We start from the raw sequence: 17,679 nt of genomic DNA, 5'->3' as shown, positions 1-17,679 counted from the left end.
CGCCATCAATTAAAATTCCAAGATATTTATGAGGTTACAGTCTCAATCTCATTGCCCTGACAGGTAGTAATAGGTGAAAGGTTTAGAGATCTATTTCTTGCTTCAGAAAACACCATTACATTTAGTTTTGTCACTATTGAGGATAAGCTTCAATTGACACAAGGTATGTTGAACAGTATAAAAAGCAGTTTGCAAGTTTTGGAAAGCTTTTGTGAGAGACGAGGCACAACAATAAATAACAGTATCATCAGCATGAAAGTGAAGTTGCGCATTTTGCACATTTTTGTCTAAATTATTTATATAAATAGTGAATAAGAGGGGACCGAGTACAGAGCCCTGGGGCACTCCATTACAGACAGACAATTTAACAGACATGAGCCCATGAAATTTAGTTTTTTTTAAAAATTTCAGGCAGGGTAGCCTAGTAGCCGAGCTGACAAGGTACAAATCTGTCGTTCTGCCCCTGAACAGGCAGTTAACCCACTGTTCCTAGGCCGTCATTGAAAATAAGAATTTGTTCTTAACTGACTTGCCTAGTTAAATAAAGGTAAAATAATAAAATTATTTAACCAGGTAGGCAAGTTGAGAACAAGTTCTCATTTACAATTGCGACCTGGCCAATTTTACATGGAGTAAAACAAACATACAGTCAATAATACAGTAAAAAAATAAGTCTATATACAATGTGAGCAAATGAGGTGAGATAAGGGAGGTAAATGCAAAAAAAAGGCCATGGTGGTGAAGTAAATACATTATAGCAAGTAAAACACTGGAATGGTAGATTTGCAGTGGAAGAATGTGCAAAGTAGAGATAGAAATAATGGGGTGCAAAGGAGCAAAATAAATACAGTAGGGGAAGAGGTAGTTGTGTACAGGTGCAGTAATCTGTGAGCTGCTCTGACAGCTGGTGCTTAAAGCTAGTGAGGGAGAGATTCAGAGATTTTCGTAGTTCATTCCAGTCATTGGCAGCAGAGAACTGGAAGGAGAGGCGGCCAAAGGAATAATTAGTTTTGGGGGTGACCAGAGAGATAAACCTGCTGCTGCTATGGTGACCAGCGAGCTGAGATAAGGGGGGACTTTACCTAGCCGGGTCTTGTAGATGACCTGGAGCCAGCGGGTTTGGTGACGAGTATGAAGCGAGGGCCAGCCAACGAGAGCGTACAGGTCGCAGTGGTGGGTAGTATATGGGGCTTTGGGGCGAAACGGATGGCACTGTGATAGACTGCATCCAATGTATTGAGTAGGGTAATGGAGGCTATTTTGTAAATTATATCGCCAAAGTCAAGGATCGGTAGGATGGTCAGTTTTACAAGGGTATGTTTGGCAGCATGAGTGAAGGATGCTTTGTTGGGAAATAGGAAGCCAATTCTAGATTTAACTTTGTTTTGGAGATGCTTAATGTGAGTCTGGAAGGAGAGTTTACAGTCTAACCAGACACCTAGGTATTTATAGTTGTCCACGTATTCTAAGTCTGTCTAGAACCGTCAAGAGTAGTGATGCTGGATAGGCAGGCAGGTGCAGGCAGTGATTGGTTGAAGAGCATGCATTTAGTTTTACTTGCATTTAAGAGCAGTTGGAGCCCACGGAAGGAGAGTTGTATGGCATTGAAGCTCGTATGGAGGTTAGTTAACACAGTGTCCAAAAAGGTTCGGAAGTTTACAGAATGGTGTCGTCTGCATAGAGGTGGATCAAAGACTCACCAGCAGCAAGAGCGACATCATTGATGTATGCAGAGAAGAGTCGGCCCGAGAATTGAATCCCGTAGCACCCCCATAGAGACTGCCAGAGGTCCAGACAACAGGCCCTCCGATTTGACACACTGAACTTTATCAGAGAAGTAGATGGTGAACCAGGCGAGGCAGTCATTTGAGAAACCAAGGCTGTTGAGTCTGCCAATAAGGATGTGGTGATTGACAGAGTCGAAAGCCTTGGCCAGGTCGATGAATACGGCTGCACAGTACTATCTCTTATCGATGGCGGTTATGATATCGTTTAGGACCTTGAGTGTGGCTGAGGTGCACCCATGACCAGTTCTGAAACTGGGATTCGAAATGATCGGTAGTCTGTTTGTTCACTTGGCTTTCGAAGACCTTAGAAAGACAGGGTAGGATAGATATAGGTCTGTAGCAGTTTGGGTCTAGAGTGTCTCCCCCTTTGAAGAGGGGGATGACCGCGGCAGCTTTCCAATCTTTGGGAATCTCAGACAATACGAAAGAGAGGCTGGTAATAGGGGTTGCAACAATTTTGGCAGATCATTTTAGAAAGAGAGGGTCCAGATTGTCTAGCATATGTACATATGTATACATGCTGTGTGGCTCACATTAGGCTGTTGTGTCTTTTGAAAGTGACATCAAATATGCATGTCGGTCGGACAGGTCCATAGAAATACTGTATACTAGAAAATAGTTGATAATGCTCCCCTTCCCAGAAATGAATGACTGTAATAGCCTACTTCAGACCACAGATAGAGCACCTTGCGTCAACGTCCGATACACAATTGGCCTAGGTTAGACTTTCATGAACTACATTTGATCTGAAGGTTTTGACAACCTAGTATACCCGGTCAATACTTTCCGATACACTGCTTCTAGTCTAAATGGGGAAACCGGTAGCCCTGTCAATGAACCAGTCGACGTGGACGGGGGTGGGGTAAAGGATGGTGGGTATCGCCGGGGGGGCAGAACTGCGCTGTGTGCATTTATCAAAGTAGGCCATGCATTATGTCAGACCTTAACTCCTCTTCAAAAGGCTACAATGCAAGGAGGTCGGTAGATTGGTTAAAAATGTATTTGTTTGATAGCTGTCATTGGTAGTTTTTAGTAAATGTATTTGTTTAACATTTAACCTACTTTGAGATTTGCCATGGCTGCTGATCATTGATCTGGCTCTCTTTATCCTCACAAAGTCTTGGCAACATTGGGGGATGGATGCATTTTATATTGGACAGACACTGAAGGTTATATTCAAATGCTATTGTATTTTTAATACTCAGGCTATTTAGCATTCTTTATGAGTTCTTAAATTTGACAAATCCCTATGATCCTATGATTTTCTTAGGCCTATTGCTATGGATTAGGCAGATAGTTTCATTCAAAATTGTATTTTTAAACTTGTTAAAGATAATTTATAGGCTCGGCCTATCATAGTTCTGTGATGAGCATCGAGATACCTGCTGGCTTGATGGATTTGCTGCAAGGATACACTGTGGAGGTACTACGGTGCCGACCGCCAGATTTGGTTGAATTTGCAATCCAATATTTCACGCGTCTACAAGACAGCCGAAAACACGACACGCATGTCAAAGAAAGCTTAGCCGATTCTACGCGGGAAGGAGTGGCTTTTGATAGTATTTCAGTTGAATCAAATGAAGATGAAGACTCTGATGATGCCTATAGTGAGTGACATTTTTATCTCTATTTGGCCACTATTTTTGCAATATTCTTCATGATTTGATTATTAAATCTATTTTAAAAGATTTTCTCCTCTGTATTTTTATTATAACCTTTTTACTCTAAATTATTCAAACTTTTTTAACTCTCACTTTTAAGTCTATTTAAAACAAAATAATACAAGTTTGTTTGTGGGTATCTCTGTCTCTTGATAAATCGGTTTCTGTGCCCTGACAATAAGTGATGAGAGAAAATTAGAGGGAAGAATCTGGTATGGTAGTAGGGGGATGGTCATGCACTGTAAGCTAAAGTGTGTCAATGGATCCATAAGAACAACTAATGATGTTCAGTGGGACCAACTTAATATCTGGTGCTGAAACATTTCTCTCTCTCGATAGTGCCCCCCTCCAACCGTAATAAATACAGTCGCAGAGCATCTGGTGAGTGTCATCCTTTGGTTTTGCAATCTATTATATGCTGTGTATGAAGAATATTATTTCAGTCTCACTTGTGTGTTAGTTACAACATTCCCTTTGAGTGTATTTGTTTGTCCCCAGTGTGTGTCACAGTCATTTTGCTCCCCCAGTCTGTGCAGAGGCCTATAACCCAGACGATGATGAGGATGAGGACTTTGAGCTGCGGGTGGTACACTCCAAATCAGACGAGCAGCGTCGCAGACTCCAGGACGCCTGCCGAGACATTCTACTGTTCAAAACTCTCGACCAGGTAGAGTATTGTATGTAGTCCTGTAAGGGAGTGCGTAACTGGTGGCAGGGAAGTCTGGCGCAGGAGAGCAAAACTGGATAATCAACGGATCAGTTTTATTCATAAAACCACCGGTAACCAGAACAACAAACAAATGGGTACAAAACCCGTCGCGCACCAGAGAAAACGTGCACATGCACTTACAATAAACAATTCCGCACAAAGACATGGGCTAGAAGACCGGCGACGCCGACCGCCGAGCGCCGCCCGAACAAGGAGAGGTACCGATCTTGACCGTCTCCAGCTGCGCGCCGACACCAGCCTCGGGGACGACCCAGAGGGCGAGGCGCAGGACGATCCGGACGGAGAAGATGGAACTTTTGCAGCATTGAAGGGTCCAACACGTCCTCGACCGGAACCCAGCACCTCTCCTCCGGACCGTACCCCTCCCACTCCACGAGGTACTGAACGCCCCTCGCCCGAGGCCTCGAATCCAGTATGGAGCGAATGGAGTACGCCGGGGCCCCCTCGATATCCAGAGGGGGCGGAGGAACCTCCCGCACCTCAGACTCCTGGAGTGGACCAGCCACCACCGGCCTGAGGAGAGACACATGAAACGAGGGGTTAATACGGTAATCGGGGGGAAGCTGTAACCTATAACAAACTTCGTTCAGTCTCCTCAGGACTTTAAATGGCCCCACAAACCGCGGGCCCAGCTTCTGGCAGGGCAGGTTTCGGGTCGAGACCCAGACCCGGTCCCCCAGTGTGAACACCGGGGCCTCACTGCGGTGACGGTCTGCGCTGTTTTTCTGGCGCAGCACGGCCCGCTGAAGATGAGCACGGGCAGCTTCCCATGTCTCCTCCGCACGCCTGAACCAGTCGACCACCGCAGGAGCCTCGGTCTGACTCTGAAGCCAAGGCGCTAGAACCGGCTGGTACCCCAGTACGCACTGGAAGGGAGAGAGGTTAGTGGAGGAGTGGCGGAGCGAGTTCTGTGCCATCTCGGCCCAGGGCACGAACGCCGCCCAATCCCCTGGCCGGTCCTGGCAATAAGACCACAGAAACCTGCCCACATCCTGGTTTACTCTCTCCACCTGCCCATTACTCTCGAGGCGACCAAGCACCCTGCGCACCAGGGACACATGTTCGGGGCGTGTAGCGGAGTATATCAGAATGTCATCAAAAAACACCACTCCACCCTGCCCGTGCAGGTCCCTGAAAATCTCGTCTACAAACGCTTGGAAGATTGATGGCGCATTCATCAACCCGTACGGCATGACGAGGTACTCATAGTGCCCTGAGGTGGTATTGAAAGCCGTCTTCCACTCGTCTCCCTCCCGGATACGCACCAGGTTGTAAGCGCTCCTGAGATCTAGTTTGGTGAAGAAGCACACCCTGTGCATTGACTCAATCGCTGTGGCTATGAGCGGTAGCGGGTAACTATACCTCACAGTGATCTGATTCAGACGCCGATAGTCAATACACGGGCGCAGACCTCCCTCCTTCTTCTTCATAAAAAAGAAACTCGAGGAGGCGGGTGAAGTAGAGGACCGAATGAACCCCTGAAGCAGGGATTCAGTGACATATATTTCCATAGCCACCGTCTTCGCCTGTGACAGGGGATACACTGGGAAGTGCGGCGTCTGCGGCGTCTACCAGGAGATTTATCGCACAATCCCTCCGACGATGAGGTGGTAATTGAGTTTTGGAGAAGGCGAGAGCCAAGTCGGAATATTCGGGAGGAATGCGCACGGTGGAGACCTGGTCTGGACTTTCCACCGTGGTGGCACAAACGGAAACCCCTAAACACCTCCCCGAGCACTCTTGCGACCACCCCGTGAGAGCCCTCTGTTGCCAAGAAACAGTGGGGTCATGACAAGCTAACCAGGGTAGGCCTAGCACCACGGGAAACGCAGGAGAGTCAATGAGGAAGAGACTAATTATCTCCTTGTGACCCCCCTGTGTCACCATGCCCAGAGCCTCCCTAATCGACCCTGACCATAATGGTCGACTATCTAAGGCGTGAACGGGGAAGGGCACAGCCATGGGAACAATGGGGATCCCTAAACTATGGGCGAACGATCTATCTATATAATTCCCAGCCGTGCCTGAATCGACGCGCGCCTCATGCTGGGAATGCGGGGAAAACTCAGAAAGAGTAACATACAAAAATATATGTGCAACAGAGGGATCTGGGTGAGAATGGTGCCGGCTTACCTTAGTTGACGCCAGAGCGCCCTGCCTGCTGCCTAGATCCCCAGAGGAACCAACCCGGCACCGACCGGCAGTGTGCCCTCTGCGGCCACAGATAGTGCACGAGCTGGAACCTCCTCCGGTCTCCCTGCGCACCGCACCTCCCAGCTCCATGGGTATTGGGGGGGGGGTACCGACAGACCCCGATTTGGACGTCCGCGAGTAGCCAGCAGGTTATCCAGCCAGATGGACAGGTCCACCAGCTGGTTGAAGGGTGGTGTCTCTGCAGGCCAACTCCCGACGAACGTCCTCGCGCAAACTGCAACGATAATGGTAGATTAGGGCCCTGTCGTTCCATCCCGCGCCGGCGGCCAGGGTCCAAAACTCTAGGGCGAACTCCTGGGCGCTCCTCGTCCCCTGCCTCAGATGGAAGAGGCGCTCACCCGCCGCTCTACCCTCGGGCGGGTGGTCGAAGACTGCCTGGAAGTGGCGGGTGAACTTCTCGAAATGGTACAACGCCGCATCTCCCTCTCCCCACACGGCGTTGGCCCACTCCAGGGCTTTCCCAGAGAGGCATGAGACGAGGGCGGACACCCTCTCACGGCCCGAAGGAGCCGGGTGGACGGTTGCCAGGTAAAGGACGAGCTGCAACAGGAACCCCTGGCAGCCTGCAGCAGTCCCGTCGTATTCCCGGGGAAAGGCGAGACAAATCCCACAGGGACCAGGACCTGTCTTTCCCAGTGGTCCATTGTTTGGACAACACGGTCCATGGCGGTGCCAAGATGGTGGAGCATCGCCGCGTGCTCCTGGACGTGCTCCTCCACCCCTATACCAGGGGCACCTGCTCCTGCTGACTCCATTAGCGGTGCGGAATTCTGTAAGGGAGTGCGTGGCTTGTGGCAGGGAAGTCAGGCGCAGGAGAGCAAAACTGGGTAATTAACGGAGCAGTTTTATTTAAAAAAACACTGGTAACCAGAACCACAAACAGGTACAAAACCTGTCACGCACCAGAGAAAACGTGCACATGCACTTACAATAAACAATTCCGCACAAAGACATGGGGGGTACAGAGGGTTAAATACACAACATGTAATGAGGGATATTGAGACCAGGTGTGTGAGAAGACAAGACAAAACAAATGGAAAATGAAAAGTGGATCGATGATGGCTAGAAGACCAGCGACGCCGACCGCCAGGAGCCGCCCGAACATGGTGGAAGTCGTGACAAGTCCTTGTAAGCCACTGAGAGTAATTCATTCTAAGTCAGTGAGAGTAACTTGTAAGTTAAAAGTAATAGCACTTACTCTTTTATCTTTTTATCTTTTGTTCGGTTATGAACTCAACAAGCCCCCTCTCAATAGAGACAATACACATTAGAGATTGTATGGATTCATTTGTGTGATACTTGCTGGGTGTCCCAGTTTAGTATGCAAACACACACACATGGTCCTCTTCTAATGTGTGACTGTTGTTTCTCTCCTTCAGGAGCAGTTCTCAGAGGTTCTGGATGGCATGTTTGAGGTGTTGGTCAAACCACAGGAGCACATCATAAACCAGGGGGAGGATGGAGACAACTTCTATGTCATAGAGCGGTGTGTGTGTGTGTGTGTGTGTGTGTGTGTGTGTGTGTGTGTGTGTGTGTGTGTGTGTGCACGTGTGTGTTGAATCTATCATTTTTTTCTGTTTGAGGAGCATTAGGCCTAATCATGTGAATATGATGTTCTCTGATTCCTCTGGTGTCCTGTGTACCTCTCTTTGTCTGCTGTAGGGGTGTGTACGACATTGTTGTGCTGATTGATGGAGTTGGAAAGTGTGTGGGGAAGTATGACAATAAGGGCAGTTTCGGGGAGCTGGCTCTCATGTACAACACCCCGCGCGCTGCCACTATCATGGCCACCCAGGAGGGGGCACTGTGGGGATTGGTGAGTCACAGTAGTGTGTGTGTGTGTTTAATGTTTATCTATGAGAGATGAGTTGTAACCTTTATGTGAATGTTTTAGGATCGGGCCACATTCCATAGACTCATAGTGAAGAACAATGCCAAGAAGAGAAAGATGTACGAAGCCTTCATTGAGTGTGTACCCCTTCTAAAGTCTCTCGAGGTGTGTGAATACTTACAGTGGGGCAAAAAAGTATTTAGTCAGCCACCAATTGTGCAAGTTCTCCCACTTAAAAAGATGAGAGAGGCCTGTAATTTTCATCATAGGTACACTTCAACTATGACAAACAAAATAAGAAAATAAATCCAGAAAATCACATTGTAGGATTTTTAATGAATTTATTTGCAAATTATGGTGGAAAATAAGTATTTGGTCACCTACAAACAAGCAAGATTTCTGGCTCTCACAGACCTGTAACTTCTTCTTTAAGAGGCTCCTCTGTCCTCCACTCGTTACCTGGATTAATGGCACCTGTTTGAACTTGTAATCAGTATAAAAGACACCTGTCCACAACCTCAAACAGTCACACTCCAAACTCCACTATGGCCAAGACCAAAGAGCTGTCAAAGGACACCAGAAACAAAATTGTAGACCTGCACCAGGCTGGGAAGACTGAATCTGCAATAGGTAAGCAGCTTGGTTTGAAGAAATCAACTGTGGGAGCAATTATTAGGAAATGGAAGACATACAAGACCACTGATAATCTCCCTCGATCTGGGGCTCCACGCAAGATCTCACCCCGTGGGGTCAAAATTATCACAAGAACGGTGAGCAAAAATCCCAGAACCACACGGTGGGACCTAGTGAATGACCTGCAGAGAGCTGGGACCAAAGTAACAAAGCCTACCATCAGTAACACACTACGCCGCCAAGTCCCCCTGCTTAAGCCAGTACATGTCCAGGCCCGTCTGAAGTTTGCTAGAGAGCATTTGGATGATCCAGAAGAAGATTGGGAGAATGTCATATGGTCAAATGAAACCAAAATATAACTTTTTGGTAAAAACTCAACTCGTCGTGTTTGGAGGACTAAGAATGCTGAGTTGCATCCAAAGAACACCATACCAACTGTGAAGCATGGGGGTGGAAACATCATGCTTTGGGACTGTTTTTCTGCAAAGGGACCAGGACAACTGATCCGTGTAAAGAAAAGAATGAATGGGGCCATGTATCGCAAGATTTTGAGTGAAAACCTCCTTCCATCAGCAAGGGCATTGAAGATGAAACATGGCTGGGTCTTTCAGCATGACAATGATCCCAAACACACCGCCCGGGCAACGAAGGAGTGGCTTCGTAAGAAGCATTTCAGGTCCTGGTCCTGATTTTCTGGATTTTTTTTCTCATTTTGTCTGTCACAGTTGAAGTGTACCTATGATGAAAATTACAGGCCTCTCTCATTTCTCGCATTTCAAGGTCCTGGAGTGGCCTAGCCAGTCTCCAGATCTCAACTCCATAGAACATCTTTGGAGGGAGTTGAAAGTCCGTGTTGCCCAGCAACAGCCCCAAAACATCACTGCTCTAGAGGAGATCTGCGTGGAGGAATGGGCCAAAATACCAGCAACAGTGTGTGAAAACCTTGTGAAGACTTACAGAAAACGTTTGACCTCTGTCATTGCCAACAAAGGGTATATAACAAAGTATTGAGATAAACTTTTGTTATTGACCAAATACTTATTTTCCACAATAATTTGCAAATAAATTCATTAAAAATCCTACAATGTGATTTTCTGGATTTTTTTTCTCATTTTGTCTGTCATAGTTGAAGTGTACCTATGATGAAAATTACAGGCCTCTCTCATCTTTTTAAGTGGGAGAACTTGCACAATTGGTGGCTGACTAAATACTTTTTTTGCCCCACTGTATGTCTGTTTTATTTGACCACAGAATTGTTTTTGTGTCCAATCAAAATTGTACTGTGTATTCAAAGTACAACATAAGAGAAGGTACATGAGAGGCTCACATTGTAAACAATCCTCACTCAGAATGCATGTAAAGTTCGATGTATACTTTTATCACACCTTCATCTTCTGTCCTCGTCTTTTCCTCAGCTCTCTGAGAGGATGAAGATTGTTGATGTCGTGGGAATGAGAGCGTTCAAAGATGAGGAGTGCATCATAACACAGGTATTATGGCTTTTTATTGTACAGTTCATCTAAGATTATTCTTTACTTTGAACCACTGCTTCTTCTACTGCTTTTCTACACTTTTAGGGGGAGAAGGCAGATTGTTTCTTCATCGTGGAGTCGGGCCAGGTGAAGATCATGATAATAAGCAAAGTAGGTGTACATGTTTTGCTCTTCACTTGGGTGTGTGTTAGACCGACTCTATAAATAAAGACTTTGCTGTGGGTACCTGCTGCAAGGAACTGACTGTACTGAATGTACAGTGCCTTGCGAAAGTATTCAGTATTTTTTTGTGAAGAATCAACAACAAGTGGGACACAATCATGAAGTGGAACGACATTTATTGGATATTTCAAACTTTTTTAACAAATCAAAAACTGAAAAATTGGGCGTGCAAAATTATTCAGCCCCTTTACTTTCAGTGCAGCAAACTCTCTCCAGAAGTTCAGTGAGGATCTCTGAATGATCCAATGTTGACCTAAATGACTAATGATGATAAATACAATCCACCTGTGTGTAATCAAGTCTCCGTATAAATGCACCTGCACTGTGATAGTCTCAGAGGTCCGTTAAAAGCGCAGCGAGCATCATGAAGAACAAGGAACACACCAGGCAGGTCCGAGATACTGTTGTAAAGAAGTTTAAAGCCGGATTTGGATACAAAAAGATTTCCCAAGCTTTAAACATCCCAAGGAGCACTGTGCAAGCGATAATATTGAAATGGAAGGAGTATCAGACCACTGCAAATCTACCAAGACCTGGCCGTCCCTCTAAACTTTCAGCTCATACAAGGAGAAGACTGATCAGAGATGCAGCCAAGAGGCCCATGATCACTCTGGATGAACTGCAGAGATCTACAGCTGAGGTGGGAGACTCTGTCCATAGGACAACAATCAGTCGTATATTGCACAAATCTGGCCTTTATGGAAGAGTGGCAAGAAGAAAGCCATTTCTTAACCTGTTGGATCTCTAGGGGCGCTATTTCATTTTTGGATAAAAAACGTTCAAGTTTTAAGCGCGATATTTTGTCACGAAAAGATGCTCGACTATGCATATTCTTGACAGTTTTTGAAAGAAAACACTCTGAAGTTTCAGAATCTGCAAAGATATTGTCTGTAAGTGCCCCAGAACTCATTCTACAGGCGAAACCAAGATGATGCGTCAACCAGGAAATTAGCAGAATTTCTGAAGCTCTGTTTTCCATTGTCTCCTTATATGGCTGTGATTGCGCAAGGAATGAGCCTACACTTTCTGTCGTTCCCCCAAGGTCTTAGCAGCATTGTGACGTATTTGTAGGCATATCATTGGAAGATTGACCATAAGAGACTACATTTTCCAAGTGTCCGCCTGGTGTCCTGCGTGGAATTCGGTGCGCAATTGCCAGCTGCTTGTACTTTTCCATTTGATTGAGGGGAGAAACCATGCTTCCAAGAACGATATATCAATGAAGAGATATGTGAAAAACACCTTGAGGATTGATTCTAAACAACGTTTGCCATGTTTTCAGTCGATATTATGGAGTTAATTTGGAAAAAAGTTTGCGTTTTGAGGACTGAATTTTCGTTTTTTTTTGGTAGCCAAATGTGATGTATAAAACGGAGCTATTTCTAATACACAAAGAATCTTTTTGGAGAAACTGAGCATCTGCTATCTAACTGAGAGTATCCTCATTGAAAACATCAGAAGTTCTTCAAAGGTAAATTATTTTATTTGAAGGCTTTTATGTTTTTGTTGAAATGTTGCGTGCTGGATGCTAACGCTAATGCTAACGCTAAATGCTACGCTAGCTAGCTACTTTTACACAAATTATTGTTTTCCTATGGTTGAGAAGCATATTTTGAAAATCTGAGATGACAGTGTTGTTTACAAAAGGCTAAGCTTGAGAGATGGCATATTTATTTCATTTCATTTGCGATTTTCATGAATAGTTAACGTTGCGTTATGGTAATGAGCTTGAGTCTGTATTCCTGATACCGGATCCGGGATGGGGAGATCAGAGAGGTTAAAGATATCCATAAAAAGTGTCGTTTAAAGTTTGCCACAAGCCACCTGGGAGACACACCAAACATGTGGATGAAGGTGCTCTGGTCAGATGAAACCAAAATTGAACTTTTTGGCAACAATGCAAAACGTTATGTTTGGCGTAAAAGCAACACAGCTCATCACCCTGAACACACCATCCCCACTGTCAAACATGGTGGTGGCAGCATCATGGTTTGGGCCTGCTTTTCTTCAGCAGGGACAGGAAAGATGGTTAAAATTGATGGGAAGATGGATGGAGCCAAATACAGGACCATTCTGGAAGAAAACCTGATGGAGTCTGCAAAAGACCTGAGACTGGGACGGAGATTTGTCTTCCAACAAGACAATGATCCAAAACATAAAGCAAAATCTACAATGGAATGGTTCAAAAATAAACATATCCAGGTGTTAGAATGGCCAAGTCAAAGTCCAGACCTGAATCCAATCGAGAATCTGTGGAAAGAACTGAAAACTGCTGTTCACAAATGCTCTCCATCCAACCTCACTGAGCTCGAGCTGTTTTGCAAGGAGGAATGGGAAAAAATTTCAGTCTCTCGATGTGCAAAACTGATAGAGACATACCCCAAGCGACTTACAGCTGTAATCGCAGCAAAAGGTGGCGCTACAAAGTATTAACTTAAGGGGGCTGAATAATTTTGCACGCCCAATTTTTCTGTTTTTGATTTGTTAAAAAAGTTTGAAATATCCAATAAATGTTGTTCCACTTCATGATTGTGTCCCACTTGTTGTTGATTCTTCACAAAAAAATACAGTTTTATATCTTTATGTTTGAAGCCTGAAATGTGGCAAAAGGTCGCAAAGTTCAAGGGGGCCGAATACTTTCGCAAGGCACTGTATGAGTCTAGCATCATTGGAATGTGGTACAACAGACTCAGCTGTATGTCTCCCTACCTAGACTAAAGCAGGACAGCTGGACAATGCAGAGGTGGAGATTGCACGCTGCTCTAGAGGCCAATACTTCGGAGAGCTGGCTCTGGTCACCAACAAACCACGTGCAGCATCCGTCTATGCTGTAGGGGACACCAAGTGCTTGGGTACGTTGTACAGTGAGCTCCAACAGTGAGCTTCAAAAGTATTGGTACAGTGACACATTGTTTGTTGTTTTGTTTCTATACTCCAGCATTTTTTATTTGAAATGATACAATGACTATGGGGTTAAAGTGCACACTGTCAGATTTCATTTGAAGGTATTTTCATCCATATCAGAAGAACCGTCTATAAATAAGAGCACTTTTTGTACATAGTTTTTAGGGCACCAAAAGTACTGGGACAAATTCACTTATATGTGTATTAAAGTAGTCAAACGTTTGGTATTTGGTCCCATTTTCCTAGCTAGCAATGAAGCTCATGACTCTACAAACTTGTTGGATTCAAGTTTTGGTTGTGTTTCAGATTATTTTGTGCCTAATAGAAATTAATGGTAAATAATGTATTGTGTCATTTTAGAGTCACTTTTATTGTAAATAACAATAGTATATGTTTCTAAACACTGCTACACTCATGTGGATGTTACTATGATTGCGGATAATCCTGAGCGAATCGTGAATAATGATGAGTTAGAAAGTTACAGACGCACAAATATCATACCCCCAAAACATGCTAACCTCTCACCATTACAATAACTGTCTCTCTGTCTCTAAAGCAGTCAGAAATGAATAGATCAGGGAGTGTATTCAAGCAGGGGGGAATTCTGACCTGAGTTAAGTGCACGTAAATGGATCGCAATTCCCTTTTAGTGTACTTCTCTCTTTATGCGTACTCTGTATTCTGACCTTGAATTTAAGCATGAGAATAGCATGCTATTCACCCGCTATTCGTTTGGGGTGATCTAAGAAATGAAGTTGTGACGGAAGTGTGTTTACTGATACGCCATATTCTGACCTTGACTTAATTTCCTCATAATTCCACCACCTTTACACGTGAGTAAACCATTAATACGGTTGAGCAAACCTGCCCGTTCCAAGTAGAAAAAGCATCTACTTTCTTTATTTCTGCAACTGTTTTAGATGATTTTTCCTAATGATCCCTGTGAAACCAGTCATATGAAAGCAAACTGAAAATCATATAAACATGACATGTATTGCAGACCCTTTCCCACAGTGAAGTAGGCTATAAATAACTGTGCCGTTATTCAGAGTTGTAATTGTTTGTCCCCCGATGATGTCCAACGCAGACGCTCGTTGGCGCGCGCGAGCAGTGTGGTGCAATAATTGAATAACATATATTCCTACATTTATTTTGCTATGCTTGCGCAGCCGAGCGGTATGGTCAGCCTGTAACATGCTGACCGGACACGTCGCCTGCGTTGCAGAATAAATTTAGGAGCATATGTTATTCAATTATTGCCAACGAGCGTCTGCGTTGCCAAGGGCTAAAATAGAAGTCATTCCTATTTCTGACGCAGATCGTGCTGCAAGTCCTGCCTTCACCATATAAATTCAAAGATCAAAAAGCCTGGAAGGAGAAGAGATGACTAGAAATTATTCGGTTGACAGTTTTATGTGTGGATGAATTGTCGGAGTAGAGGACCTTGTGCATTTGAGGTAAAATAACAACTCAATGTTTATATCCCAGGACAAATTTGCTAGCAACAGCAAGCTAGCTAAATAAGACAAATGAGTTAGCATGTGCAAGCTAGCTAGCTAAAGCCATACATGTTTAATGCTTTTCGACCTGTCCCCAAATTAATGTAATTGGTTCAGAGTTTGTTTTGATATTTTAACCTGCATGTCGTGATCTCGTTTGGTGTGGGGGGACAAAATAAATATATGCACAATGGCGCACGCGCGCAGCTGGTTTAGGTTCCGTGTAAATGTCTAACATGCTGACCAGACCGCTCACACGTGTGCTTCCGCGTGCGCCATCGCGCGCATGTTGATTTTGTCCACCCACACCAGAAGCGATCAGGATATGCTGGTTGAAATATCAAAACAAACTCTGAACAAACTATATTAATTTGGGGACATGTCGAAAAGCATTAAACATTTATGGCAATTTAGCTAGCTTGCTTGCTGTTGCTAGCCAATTTGTCCTGGGATATAAACATTGGGTTGTTATTTTACCTGAAATGCACAAGTTCCTCTACTCTGACAATTAATCAGATAAAAAGGTAAACCAAATTAGTTTCTAGTCATCTCTCCTCCTTCAGGCTTCTTCTTTGGACTTTATATGGCGTTTGGCAACCAACTTTAAGGCGCATTACCACCACCAACTGGACTGGAGTGTGGACCTCAGTTCATTTTTCAATCACCCATGTGGTTATATGATCCTTAAAAACCAATGAGGAGATGAAAGAGGTGGGACTTTCAGCGCATCAAGTGTCACAAATAGAACCAAGTTCTATTTTAGCACCTGGCAACGCAAACACTCATTGATGCTCGCAAGCAGTGTGGGTACAATGATTGAATAACATGTGTACATTTATTTTGCAACGCGAGCGGTGTGATCAACATGTAAGCCGTTGGGGGGCTAACATATGGAATTGTTTTAAGTTAGTCATAACATGGATCATTTAGCTAGTCAAAAAGCAAATCTTAAGGAATAAGCTCAGGAATAAGCTCAGGAAATATGTGTTTGTTTGGCACATATTTAACCCTTTATTTTTAATGGCACAAAACTATTTCCATACTTCTATTAATTTGTGTGGGTTAACTTCAGATGAGTCCTGTGAAATTTATGGGGTCGTAGAGCAAAACGGTCGCTAATATTTAAAATGATAGAAATAGGAAACAGAAAATGTGGGTAGCCTATAATTAAGACATTCGAAAGTGCCCATCTCTGGAAGTTAAAAGGCCATACAATTTAAATTCTACATAATTGCACAGCATTTCATAAACTTGACTGTGGGAAAGTTGATATGATGATATGCTTCAGTATGCTGCCAATATGATTGATTTCACATTTGTCTCCAGCGATTTTAAGGTAAAATAAAGGCTATCTAAAACAAGTGTCCTTTATATTTGCAATTCTGTTATCCAAACAGATTGCTCATTTACCTAGCTCTTATCAAATTGTAAATTACAGTGCATGGAGAATGCTGTTATTTTTATTGGAAAAAAATTAAGTAGATGCTTTTTCCACATGAAACAGGTAGGTTGGCGAGACCTTAATAGGTTCCTCGCGTGTAAAGGTGGTGGAATTATGAGGGAATTAAATCAAGGTCAGAATACGGTGTATCTGTAGACATGCCTCCGCCACACCTTAATTGATTCAATCTCCACCCAAAACGAATTGCATGTGAATAGCATGCTATTCTCATGAAGTTCAAGGTCAGAAAACACACAGAGAGAAATGTGCGTAAAAAGGGAATTCCATTCCATTTACGCACGCTTAAATCAGGTCGGAATGAATAAAGGCCCAGCTGATCAGTTTGGGTCTGTTTAGCTTTATCAGCTTTTTATTGATTGACTTGCACTCCCTCCTTTTTTCTCTTTCCTCCTACACCCCCGCCCCCCAGTAATAGACATTCAGGCGTTTGAGCGTTTGCTGGGTTCCTGTAAGGAGATTATGAAGAGGAACATTTCCCAATACGAGAACCAGCTGGTAGCTCTGTTTGGTTCTAGTGTAGATTTGAAACATTAAAGTATAATTGTAAGAAACAGCACACTAACACAATCCCACAGAGTGCTTCTTAAACACATACTAGCTTTACATACTTACACAAGATATTTGTTGACATTTAATTGTAGAATCTACTGGACCTGATTTAATAACTGATATCAACATTACAATGTGAACTGTCTCAAATGACTTTGATCATTTTGTTTATATGTAGTATTTTCCTTTTTTGACTATTGTTGTGGAAGTATCTGTATTGTTTACTGTGTTGACTTGGCAATTGTTCATGCATGTTAGCCCAATTTATTGATAATTCTAGCCCAATAGCTCCCACACAAACAGACGCTGTTTTTGTACTGAAATTGCCTTGAGGTCAAAGGTCCATCAATCAAATATTAATATGTGCTTTGATATGGAAATACTTTATCTGCAGATGGGGAGATTTCATAAATGTAATCCCTGGTCAAAATGTTGTCAATAAAGTAAATGGAAGTTGGTATTATGCAATGATTTCTGCAGTTTAAACTGTGCTGTGTTACTGATGTGCTGGGTGGCACTGGAGTTTATTGATCTTCAGTTGGTGTGAAAGCCAAGTGTCAGTGGGTAAGGGCTTGGACCAACGTGTTACTGTTATGTAACTATTCTGTGATTATCTATACAATTCCAATACACAGTCACCCCTTTGGTAGACAGTATCAGTGATGAAATCCTATCAAACTATAGAATGTTACCA

General features: G+C 43.9%; 1 protein-coding gene across 1 annotated transcript; it reads left to right on the top strand.

Annotated features, from left to right (window-relative positions):
- The first annotated feature begins 2,749 nt into the window (after positions 1-2,749).
- On the top strand, positions 2,750-17,379 carry LOC139413749 (cAMP-dependent protein kinase type II-alpha regulatory subunit-like). Its single transcript, XM_071161478.1, has 11 exons — positions 2,750-2,764; positions 3,120-3,394; positions 3,788-3,829; positions 3,976-4,115; positions 7,772-7,878; positions 8,055-8,208; positions 8,287-8,388; positions 10,272-10,346; positions 10,434-10,499; positions 13,285-13,423; positions 16,846-17,379. Exons 2-11 carry the CDS (start codon positions 3,154-3,156, stop codon positions 16,968-16,970), a joined length of 1,191 nt encoding a protein of 396 aa, XP_071017579.1. The 5' UTR covers positions 2,750-2,764; positions 3,120-3,153; the 3' UTR covers positions 16,971-17,379.
- Positions 17,380-17,679: the final 300 nt, after the last annotated feature.

The sequence above is a fragment of the Oncorhynchus clarkii genome, chromosome 7, assembly GCF_045791955.1.
Source record: "Oncorhynchus clarkii lewisi isolate Uvic-CL-2024 chromosome 7, UVic_Ocla_1.0, whole genome shotgun sequence".
Classification (NCBI taxonomy): Eukaryota; Metazoa; Chordata; class Actinopteri; order Salmoniformes; family Salmonidae; genus Oncorhynchus; species Oncorhynchus clarkii.
This window is presented reverse-complemented; position numbering and strand designations above follow the sequence as displayed.